The sequence below is a fragment of the Crinia signifera genome, chromosome 3 (assembly GCF_055691185.1).
Source record: "Crinia signifera chromosome 3, ASM5569118v1, whole genome shotgun sequence".
Lineage (NCBI taxonomy): Eukaryota > Metazoa > Chordata > Amphibia > Anura > Myobatrachidae > Crinia > Crinia signifera.
Genome location: NC_139219.1, coordinates 133,699,473 through 133,711,790, shown reverse-complemented (window position 1 = coordinate 133,711,790; position 12,318 = coordinate 133,699,473). Strand labels below are relative to the sequence as shown.

General features: G+C 40.7%; 1 protein-coding gene across 2 annotated transcripts in view; it reads right to left on the bottom strand.

The window, feature by feature from the left end:
• Positions 1–12,318, bottom strand: part of AIG1 (androgen induced 1) — a 235,233-nt gene that overhangs the window by 157,288 nt on the left and 65,627 nt on the right. Inside the window, exons 2-3 of one of the 2 annotated variants that reach the window (XM_083176546.1) lie at positions 5,310–5,465; positions 3,259–3,403 (exon numbers count right to left, since the gene is read on the bottom strand). In XM_083176546.1, coding sequence (XP_083032672.1) covers positions 3,398–3,403; positions 5,310–5,465 — 162 coding nt within the window. In that variant the 3' untranslated portion in view covers positions 3,259–3,397. Of the gene's footprint in view, positions 1–3,258; positions 3,404–5,309; positions 5,466–12,318 lie in introns of those variants that run through there. The other variant, XM_083176545.1, reaches the window with a different exon arrangement.

Sequence of the window (12,318 nt, the reverse complement as noted above, 5' to 3'; positions counted from 1 at the left end):
CACGCAGATGCAAGACACCTCTCTGGTGTATTACATTTGCGTGCTCCCTGTACGGGAAATGGGCGGGCAGCTGACATCTGCTGATGTCAGCTGCCCGGCCCCCTCACCTGCGTCATGGGTGCATTTACATGGGAACGCCCAGCATTTTCATGGGAACGCCCAGTGTTTTCATGGGAACACCCATGAAATGCTGGCCGTTCGCCCTGCCCACTCAAGCCAGTGCCTGCACATGTGCATAAATGCGCAGATGCTAAATATCACTCCCCGTGCAAACAAGCGAGGGAGCGATGCAATCAGAATAAGGCTCTATATTCCCAGCAACTTCTCGGTACTTGTGTATTGCAGGGCGCCCACTAAGCCATTTGCTTAGTGGGCCATTCTGCGTAGTGAAATCGCATCGCATCGCATGCAATTTTACGGTGCTATGCGATGAAATGTGATTTTCCTTAATTAATTTTTAGTGCACCCCTGCCTGTGGATCGCATCGCATGCCATTTGCAGTGCGATGCGATTGTGTAAGCACCCATGCAATGAGATGTGATGGTACTTCATTTTAAAAGCACTCATGCACACCCCCACTATCCACGTCACCCCAAAGCGTGGCGAGCGCAGTGAGCCCAGCGAGAGGACGTGGTTACGCATCCTCCCGACCTTTTCATACCCCCACTATCCACGTCGGCGTGGAGTTGATCTTATAAAGTGTGGCGAGCGCAGCAAGCCACCGAGCCCAAAGTGTGGCGAGCGTAGCGAGCCTCGCAAGAGGACGCAGATTACTCTACATGTATTCCGTGTCCCCTCACCACGCTTCAGGCTCCCATTTGTTACTATTTACTCTTTGTCCGTGGTAGCACACCCCTGCATCCCTACTCATACCCATTACCCATACCCAGCAGAGAGCCTAAAACTCAAAAGCATATCTCAATTCTCATGGTCTAGTGCGTTTGACCCCCAAAATCCTATTTACTGGGTGGACTATGTGGGCCCCCCTGAACCCAATGTACAGCACAGCCTACACCCATTATAGATACGCCAATTCTCCTGTCAATTTCCATATATTTAACAGTATTTTACAATACAAAGAAAAAATGGTTCTTGATGCTTGGACATCTGTGGTCTCTTAACCCATGTCATACTCAAAGCTGACCTATTTATGCCACACGGAAATGTCAGGGTAACACAGGTAGCAAGCAATGCCTTATGGGACCAGCTGTCACAATTACACTAGATGACAAAGAATGCTGATACCTTCATGTCACACCCATAGTAATTTTTTAACATCCTATTTCAAATCTTTATATGTAGAAAATATTGTATCCAGTTTGATACGGATGCACATAAAATTTCAAAAAATGTCATATTAATATACAAAAAAATACATTTATAAAAAACTAAAAATGCCAAAACACCCTATATTGAAGCAAATCCTATGCAAAAGTGGTGATAAGGTTTTCTTGTCAAAAAAGGAGTCCCCAGCCATGAATGACTTATCCTTACTGGAAACAGACAAGTTTAACATGCACCCTCAACATGTGATCCTATGGACGGGTGTGTGCACACATCTGCAGACACACTAATCACAGCAACATACCTCCCAAAATGTCCTATACCAGAAGGGACAAAATGCTCTGTTCCTGGACTTGTTTGCCAGTGGCGTCTCCAGAGGTGAGGCTGCAGCACAGTCCAAAATTCAAATAAAGCAGCTGAATTTTGGACTGTGCAGTCCCACCTCTACAACTGCCACTGGTAAGGAAGTCCAGGAACAGAGAATTTTGTCATGTTTTGAGGTATGCGGCAAAAAAGTGAATTTAGTTTTGTAGCTATTAGCATGTAAGCTCAGTAGGAACACATCTGTATGTCCCAAAAGGACCTGAGTCTAAAGAGTCTAAATACACATGGGTTAGGGTATTGCCCTGTACACACCAGGACGACCTGCTCATGATGCACATTGTGAGCGGGTTGTCAGTGTTTCGTCCGACTCGCTCACTGCCGTCACCAGGCACCCTGCATCTGCCGATCCCCTGAACGGGTACTTCAAATGCGCTGGCCCAAGCCTCCATGGGCTGCCTTTGCAGGGTTCCGGCGCATGCGCAGTATCGTTTGCGGTACTGCACATGCGCAGAACAGATTTTGGCAGCTGCCCCACATTTGCGCACAGAGAGGCATCCCGGAGGGAGGGAACACCTCCCAATAGGATTGCTTTGGGTGACTGGCAGGTTGGACTTCCAATAGGAAGTCACTGCTAGTCACATTGAAGCCAGAGCAGTCTCACAGATTGCATCAGGCTTCACTTAGGCAGAGACAGTGGCGGATTTTACCTGGAGGGGCTGCAGTCCTGCAGCCCATAGGTAAAAACCGCCACTGACTACAACACACACCCAAAAACAGTACAACACACAGAACGCACACACTTAAACATTGCCAGGATACACACAGCACACTACACACACACATATATACGTACCGCACCTCACACTCTTACACATTGGACAGATACACACAACAAAACACACACACATAACACACCACATGCAGTACAACACAAACCCACATACACTACAACCAGTGGCGGCTCTTACCCTTTTGTCTCATTCCATATGGCAGAAAACATACAGTACATGCAGCCACATTTAAAATAAACTATATATATATATATATATATATATATATATATATATATATATATATATATTTAGCTTATCATGGCAGGGCTGCAAATACAAGCATTCAAATACTATAACTTTGCAATATTTTAATTTAGATGATATAATTCATCATTTAATGTAGCTTAGAAACCAAGTTTACAAGGCAAGAAATAAAAATACATGTTATTGTAATTAGTAAGCTGGAACTGACAGCATTAACATAAGTCAGAAAGAAAGGGCCAGGAAGTAGTGAGTAAACCAATAGCGCAGATTAACTGACAAAAGCCTCCAGTTTGCAACCATATGAACGACTGTGCAGCTATTCTGTAATCCCTTAACTCACATGTAATGTTGCACATTCAATATTGTTTTTAATTTGTTGGAGATAAAAACAAATTTATATGAAAATGAATACTGTATTTTTAAACCTGCAAAAGTATGATTTTACTAAGAAAAATAGTCACTTACAGTATTTAAAAGAACTAATTCCCACTTTGTGAAATTAGTTTCACAGACAGTTAAAATATTTGGGAGTATACAATTTACCATTAATCTCTCAAGGCAGTAGTGGCAGGCCAGGTTTTCTGTTAGCTGGTACAGAAAAAAATGTATTCAATGTAAACTGACAGACGATTAGAAATTTACACTACCTTGTAAAATGATTTCCATTTTAAAAATGTCAGCATTTGTTCGGTATCCCGCATGGACGCAATTACATCTGGCCCATGGGTTCTTTTTAAGAGTTCTTAACGTGTTTATGCCTGATTTTTAAAAAAAGGGAAATGCTTTCATTAGCTGTGTCTTGATAGTACAAGGTTGACCTTATAATTATTGAGCATTAAAATGCTCAGAAGCACCAGGTTTTACAACTCAATGCTTTGTAAATAAACCCCATTAACTGCTAACAATATTTTCCTAAAAAAAAAATCACTATGTACATTTCAGTTAGAACTTCATTTGTTCTTATACCCCACTTCTTCCTAAGTTATTTTTGTCATATATAATTTTTGAATAATGTTGTTTTCTATCATCTGGCTACTGTTGATCACACAAGTATTTCCGGTGTCCTCCGGGACTACCCACGCAGCAGGCTATCTCTGCTCTCTGTGAACCAATTTGATGGTTCGTTGACTATCATTTCCTCATCTATCATCTGAAACAGCAAATAGAAACATTACCTTCATTTATATGTGACTCGCCAGATGTAATGCATCATGAACACACCAAAATGTAATTATTACCAATTGAAATTGTAGCAAAGAGAATTTAGCCACACTCATGGGTGGCATCTAATGGTTCTTGCTTAGCAGGCCTATTTAATATATACAAACATAAATATCAGTGGGCCCAGGGATATTATATAGGGAGAGCAGTAATCTGAATCAATAATGATTAGTATAATCACCTCTGCAGTATACTGTATCTAATGAAACACATGCCTGGTCTAGAACAGGGATAGCCAATTCCAGTCCTCAAGAGCTACTAACAGTTCACCTGGTAATATCTAATATAGCACTGAAAGATATAGGTCAACCCAGTTTGCCTTGAGTCTGCTCACAGCGTAAGTTGGCCAAGCGTACTGATAGGAGTCAAATGCATCTATGCATAAAGACAAATTATTTTTCAGAGTACATGTAGGTGATTCTCATTTAGCTCAGTAGGAAACAAAATTTAAAGTGATTAACAAAGTTCTCTGGAATGTTTTCGTTTTCCTGTATTCAGCAATGTATTATTTTAGCAACAGTAGAAGGGTAAAGGGGCATACAAACGTGGTGACCCGGCTTTTTGGCTGAGTGATGCATACCGCAATGCTGTGTGATAAGCGATCGTGCTGAATGGGGCTTTGCCTGTTTTTAATTGGCAAAGCCGTACAATTTACGGAAAGCCATACCAAGCAATGGCTCTCCCCATGGGCGATAGCGACGCGCGGGACCACACAATGCAGGGCATACACATAGAGCGATTAGTGCTTCAGATCGCTTAGAAATCATCCTGTGTGTATGCCCCTTAAGAGTCTGCAACATGTGAGAAAGAAGTTAATTAAAGAAGCAAAATATACGTATTGTAGCTCTATCGCTTTATCCCATACTGGAGACGTGGCAGAACCTCTGTGATTTGTTTAAATTTATACATATAAGTAGAGTTTCTGTTTATAAGAAATGGATAATGTTGGTGGGTATATTTGAGAGTAATTCTGTAGGTCATATCCATTATTAGTAAAGAAAAAATATACAACCAATTATTGCCTTTGTACAGTAATGTTTTTTTCTGCATTATTATTATTATTATTATTATATAAGGGGTGATGTCACAACCATGTACCTTTATATTGTTACCAGAATTCACTCTTTACAGATAATAGAGTTACTTTGCACACAAATGTAAAAATAAATTGCATTATCCTCTATTTAAAATGTTATATATACTGTAATACTGGGGTAGCCAACCCTAGTCCTCGAGAGCTACCAACAGTGCATGTTTTGCAGGTCTCCTCACAGAATCACAAGTGAGCTAATTAGCTCCATCTGTGTATCTTTTAAAATGTGTCAGTGAGTAATGAGTGCAGCAGCTAGGTTGTCTGGAAAATGTGAACTGTTGGTGGCTCTCGAGGGCTAGGGTTGGCTACCACTGCTGTAATATATATTTGTAATGAAACAAAGTACTTACGACTCCTACAGGGAATGCTAGAACAGCCATCATCCAGTCACGGAGGGAGATGAGCTTTTTCAGCTGGCGCTCTTGTTCATGGTTGTCACTGCCCTTTGTTAGAAGACAGGACAGGTCAGACAGTACACAAATCCCAAAAAAGACAGCTTGGATTACCTATAAAAGAAAGACGATATAACAGTTAAGAGTGTAAAAAGATTTTGCCTATAAAAAGTTATTTAAATCCTAAAATAAAATTGCAGAATTAGTTTAATAAATGAAACCAGAATTGGGCTACTTAGTAAAGCACAATCCGCTATGGCTCACAAGGCCACTGATGATGATAGTATATTGGCAATGATCAATATCTGAAACATCTGTTTCATGTCCTTTGTTTTTTTTTGTTTTTTTTTACAATTATTCTTTAATTATGAGAGGAAATGGAAGCATCAAGTCTGGACTTTAAATTCCACCAGGCATGTGAGAGCCAGATAGTCAGGTCAGCTAGTCATATACAGTATCCCCTCAGACTGGACTTACAAAAAGGTAACTAAGGTGCCGATTCAAACCTGTAGCTTGGGGTCCGAATTCGTCCCCATGGCCGAGTGTCACAGTCACCAAGCCGTACAGTCCAGGAGGAGCAGAATGGGGACTGGTAGAGGGCAACAGCATGGGAGCACCTAGCATTTTATGGGCATCCCCATCAATGCTGGCTGTTCCTCTGCTGACACTGGCATGGCAATGCCTGCATGAGGCGGGTGGCTGACGTCACATGACTTCAGCGCCCACCCCGAATTCGGAGGACAGCAGTCATCTGAAAAGTAAGTATAGACTTACTTTCCATATCGAAGGCTGCAAAAATCATTTGATGGTGAGCGACCATCAAATTATTTTTCCTCCTTGCAGCAGCATGCAAGGGGATGTGTTATCGTGCACATCCCATCGCATGCTAGCAAGGGGATTTGTGCAGCGGGTGGGCGGGCATCCGGATGGCCGGCATTTACCGGCGTTCAATACCGTCCTTGATCTGTAAGCGCCTGATTCAGACCTGTTCTCTAGGCTGCGTATATTTGCAGCCTAGTGCTTACAGATTGTCACTGCTTACAGACCTAGGACGGTACTGAAAAGGCAGCTAGTGTTGCATAAAATCACCATAATCGCTGGATATTAATAAACAGACCCTTATGTACTGTATATAAACAAACAAGTATATATAGCAGTGGGGTTGATTTTAAAGGTGCATGCACTTGAAGAAGTAACTGTGACATTTGCAGTGTAATTGCATCTTTAAACACAATCACTGACACCAAAAAGCCAACAACTGTTACCCACTATCACTCAGATCCATCAGGACACATGAGCAGTGAGTATAGGGTGTTTTGATGCTCCCAAACACTTTGTTTGCGGGGCACAGTATGACGTAAGACTGTATTAGACAATCCAACCTATTGTTCACAAATTGGTACCAGTGTGTTTAAATCATAAATAATCTAGCTTCTTGTTGTACAAGTATTTTTTCCCAATTACCACTTATCCTTAATGGAGGAATGTGATCAATGGGCTAATTCAAATGTCAAAAATACTGTGTGTCTTTTCCCCAAAATGTTTTGCTACATATGGATTACTGAAAGCCAATAGACAAAAGGACTTTTTGAGTGAAAATTTCTTTCAATAACCTGATAGTCTTCCTAAAGTGAATCCTTTCACATAGACATATGATGGCATAAAACAAAAATCTGCTGTTAGATAATAGTTGATGTTAAAACTTCTTCCAGATAAAATATCTTTGAATTTTCCACAGTGATCATGATGTATCTATTTGTGCATCCAGGGCAACGATATTCTCCATGTATTAGGGATAACCATGCTTGGGCCCTATAGCCAAAGTTAGAAGATGTTGTTAATATTGCTGCTCCATTTGAAGCAAATTAATGTTGTTTCCTTGCACAAATTGCCCAGAATTGATTAATGTGCCAGTGTTTTAAAATCACACTTTTGACGATGTGTGACTCAAATGATGCGCTCAGAATGTTGTGAGCGTTTCTTATTAGTGAACAACTCAGCTCTATCCAATTTTAAATACTTGTCCATGGCGTCTTGGACATCCTTGGCATCATAGCCATATTGTCCTTTTTTTCCACCATTGTAAACAAGACTTGTGATAATTTATATGTCAAAAGTAAAGTTAGCCACACTCTACTGCAATGTATAGCAGCAGCATGCTTTGCATCACATGTGGTCCTTTTCACATGAAATGTATCATTCATACTGCCAGGAGGGGTTCTGACCTACAGATTCCATCCGATGTGCAGGGGACCACGCATCATATTGGATGTCAAAAACCTCTGATTTGGGCCTATTTCTGAGCCTGACCCACTGGGATTACGTATAATCATCCCAAATCAGACTACTGTATGGGAGCCTTAATTCTGGTTACCCAGACCACCTGAGAATATGATCAACCCCTTTTAAGTGGCTTTGGGTAAAACATAGATAATAGATAGATAACTGATCATTTATCACTGAAGTTCAGAGTGAATTTAATTTATTCACTCATATTATTCAACTTGCTAAAGAAAGGGAATAATTTTGTCTGATCGTCAGTCCATATTATAAAGATATCATCAAAAATGCGAACATAAAAATGGACATAGTTGGCTAAAGGATGATTCATTAAGTAATGCCTTTTATACGTGTACATGAACACATTGGCATATGATGGGGCCATATCTGAACCCATAGCAGTACCACTGTAAGTAAAATGCATTATTCAAAAGAAAATAATTTTTATGAAGAAAAATGTCAAGAACAGTGTCAATAAGCAACAATAGGAAGTCAAATGGTGGACATGAATATAATGGAAGTGGCAATATTTAAGATGGCATACAGTACATTCAGAACGGGTCAATATGTTATGTACAGATTTACTATATCCAATGTCCTAACGTAGTGTAAATATCTCAATTTATTTAAAAAAATGTGTAATGTCTCCCAATTAATATTCAATATTATGTATCAATGGTTTAAAAAATAATCTACATATTGCGATTATGGCATACAGTAAAGATCACGTGAAGAGATTATTGATCTGCCTGGTGGGTTATGTGCAGTAGGGTGCTTTCGCATTTAAACTGTGGCCGTTTAGATATCAAGCCATATAATGTAGTCTACAGTGCATGTTTTGCAGGTCTCCTCACAGAATCAAGTGAAATAGTTAGCTCCACCTGTGGATATTTTAAAATGTGTCTGTGAGTAATGAATGCACCTGTGCACGTGCCGGGTGACCTGGAAAATGTTAACTGTGTGGCTGAGGACCGAGTGAGAACTGAGGACTGAGGACCGAGTGAGAACCACTGATGTAGTCAATATCTTTTTTATAACCACTTACTACTCACACCTTTTGTGTCCCCTCACTCTTTACCATCAATAGCTATAATACAGATACTTTGATCATATTAATTAAGAGTACACCATGTGACAGAATAATATGAGGTATGGACCTTATGTGCTGAGAAATACAACAGTTTATGTGAGCAATGTAATAGTGAATTGCTCACCAGTATACAGGCCTTCTTTTTCAAAAAAGGTAGATTAAGTCTGTACACAGACAAAATACATAAGGCGGGATGTACCAAGCACTGGTGGTACATCCTTCACTATGTACAGTAGTTTGTTCCACACATGAGATAAGAGCTGCCCTTCGCAATCCCTGCCGCTGCCTGGACTTCCTGGACTTCCAGGTCTCTTACCTGGAATTCTCTCAGGCGGCTGCGGGGCACGATGGAAGGGTTTCATGGTGGATCCCTCACACGGTAGCACTGCGGAGAAAAGACCATAGGCTTCTATGGAGCTATGCCAGCTACAGCTGGTGTAACCTTCAGCAGTGAAGCCCCGGCCAAGGGACTTAAGTACATTTGAAAATGTGGTAAAAACCCAGAAAATTGGGTTTTTAATGTACTTTTTCTTTAATACATTCCACCCATAGTCCTTAGCCCTTAGTACATCCAAAGCCCTTACGCTGTGACAAGACAACCCCAACTAACGAATCTGATAACGTTTTAAGGTAACTCAAACTAAACTCTGCTTTCAGGTCTCATCAATTCAACAAAACAAAGTACTTTGGTATTTTAATATATTAACCATTTATGTAGCTAAGATATGCCAAGAATTATAGGAAGTGAGTTAATGCGTGCCACAACCCTGTTTACATATGAATCTGAGAACATTTGATGGTTTCCGTGTATCAAAACATATTAAACCATGTTAACATCCGTTAACACCTTATGTTAACAGTTGTTAACAGGGGTCTTGGGTTAAAAAAGAAGTGCAATTTATTTACCGGCATACAAGGCCGAGGCAAAAACCCTTTTTCCATGCTGTAATTTACTGCAGGCAAATTGAATTCCCCACTAAATTGCTCTATGCCATACATTTACTGTATTTAGTAGCTGGCATCTTTGCTGTGCGTTACCCTCTGAGGGATCCATCATTTAGGGATTAGTGATTTGATTACAAAACACCGGGGCAGAACACAATAGTGAATGTATCACCTGTATACAGGGTTTCTTTAGCAAAAAGGAAAGAGGGAAGTTGTCAATGCAGAAGCGTGTAAAATTCTGGCCAGAGCACTGCAATTAGCCCCCACTGCGTCCCAAGCTCACTCCATTTATTCAGGCCTTGACTTCATGGTGGGTCATTGGATTGACCCTAAGGCCCAAATGTTATAGGGTGTAAGAATCAGAAAGTGAGAGATTTTGGGAGAGTTTTCCCATTTTTTTTTAAAACGGCAATTAATTACATTGCAAAATCAGTGTAAATGATTGCTGCTTTTAAAAAAAGGGGAAACGCTCTCAAACTTTCTCACTTTCTGATGCTCACATCCTATTACATTTGGCCCCAAGTGTTTACATTGTAGTCAGGTCTATCTAGTGTGGAATCAGGATCAATGTGGAGGGGAGTAAATTGCCTACTCTGTGTGCATGGAATAGTTTATCACGTATAAGTGTTGTCAGGTTTGTCATGACACTAGAAAAAGTTGTGGGCCACTATATTATGCAAATCTAAAATAATTGGTTCCATGGTACTTTGTGTTAAATTTACTATATTCATTTCATTTTCAAAAGGACACTACATTACGCTACAGAAATTAGGCTTAATGAATAGTTAATGCTCATGCTCTTAGTCAAACTTTCTTAAATGATTTAAAAAATAAACCCATCCTAACGCCAAGGCACGGTGAAAGATTTGTTTTTATTAACATTTTTAATTAACTTTATCCCTTATAACTCAAAACCTTGCAATTTCAAAATAAAGATATTGGGTTTATTGACTTCCACCTCTTTTCACCTTAGCTTGTTTTGGAACATTTAGATGTTTATAGCAGCTTTAAATAAATGCAGCTTTTCTAGTTGGACCATATGCACAGCCGTGTACTAACCAGCTTTTCTCAGGAGGCTACATGTATTTTTATAAATGTGTTTAAGATCTTGATTATTCTATAAACTTTATTGTACAGCAAAGTAGCTTCATTGTTCTTTTTAGATATTATGCAATTCTGACTCCAATTAATATTCTACAGTATATTCGGCTTTGTACAGATGCAGTTGGAGTTGCTATCACTGTTGCTTCCTTCAGGGCTGCCACTAGGAATTTTGGGGCCTGGTACTGATTTCCAGTCCGCCCTCCCCCCCTCCCTCCTCCCTTCACTTACCGACACCGGCTCCTGCTCCTTCATCCCCTCTTTCTCTGAACTTAGCAGGTTGCGGAGCACAGGCTTCTTCAACTAAGGATGCCGGCGGTCAATTAAAATGCTTCAGAGGCTGGTGAGCCAATCAGAGCTCGCGTACCGGCAGCCGCTCTGATTGGCTAACGGTACGTGAGCTCTGATTGGCTCAAAAGCCGGTGCATTTTAATTGGCCGCCGGCGTCCTGAGTTCAAGAGGCCTGCTTTGTTCAGCACACTGAGCGCAGTGCAGGTAGCACAGCGGAGGCACTCAGGGGGGCGGGGGGAGCGGTGGGCAAAATTAACTGCCTGGGCCCTTCCATATCTCTCAGAGATGCCAGGCCCGGGACAGCTGTACCCACAGCACCGCCCTAATGGCAGCCCTGGCTTCCTTCACTGTTTAGAGAACCCTGTTTCAAAGAGAGGGACAGAATACATGACTGCATATTGGCTTCCTGGAAAAAAAAAATGATAATTTATTTGCCCATTAGGTTGACTAAACTAAGGTCGACATGCATTAGGTTGACCACTGATGGTAAACACATGAAAAGGGTCGACGTGGCTTTAAGTCGACAGGGCCATTGGGAAGGCTACGCTTGGGTGGCCAAACTGGTCCTCAAGATCTACCAACGGTCCACGTTTTCCAGGTTACCTAGCTGGTGCACAGCTGCAGTCATTACAAACTGTCACATTTTAAAACCTGCTGCATTCATTTCTACTAAAGATCCACAGGTTGCCTGGAAAACATGCACCGTTGGTAGATCTTGAGGACAGGTTTGGCCACCCCTGCTCTAGAACATGTCTCTCATCACATGCTATACAAATAAGAAATAATAATCAAGAAAACTGATTTCAAAAATGAAAAAGTTAATAAAAAACAAAAACATAATCATCCCCTTAAAGATATGTACAGTTATGACTACTACTGCTTAAATTATGCATTTACAGTATATTTCACATTTGCATGACTATTTATACAAAATTCCATTGCAGTTTAGGACAGAAGGACATTGACTAGTTTTCATCAGAACAATTTGAAGCTTACAAGTTACATTCTTTCTGATGAAACTGTCATCAAGCAACATGAAGGTGTTGAACCCCTATATTATGTTACCCTAGTAGTTACAAAACTGCATGTTTCCAATAAAGATTTAGGTATTGTGTATTATCATGGCGCCCGTTAAGTAGTTTATGTACTGTCCTATTCAGCATAGTCTCCCTTCAGCACAGCGGCGGCAGTTCACAGTGCCCATTTAGTAATTTATGTAGTCAGTCAGAATGCTTACGCAGTCAGCTTAGTCAGTCAGAG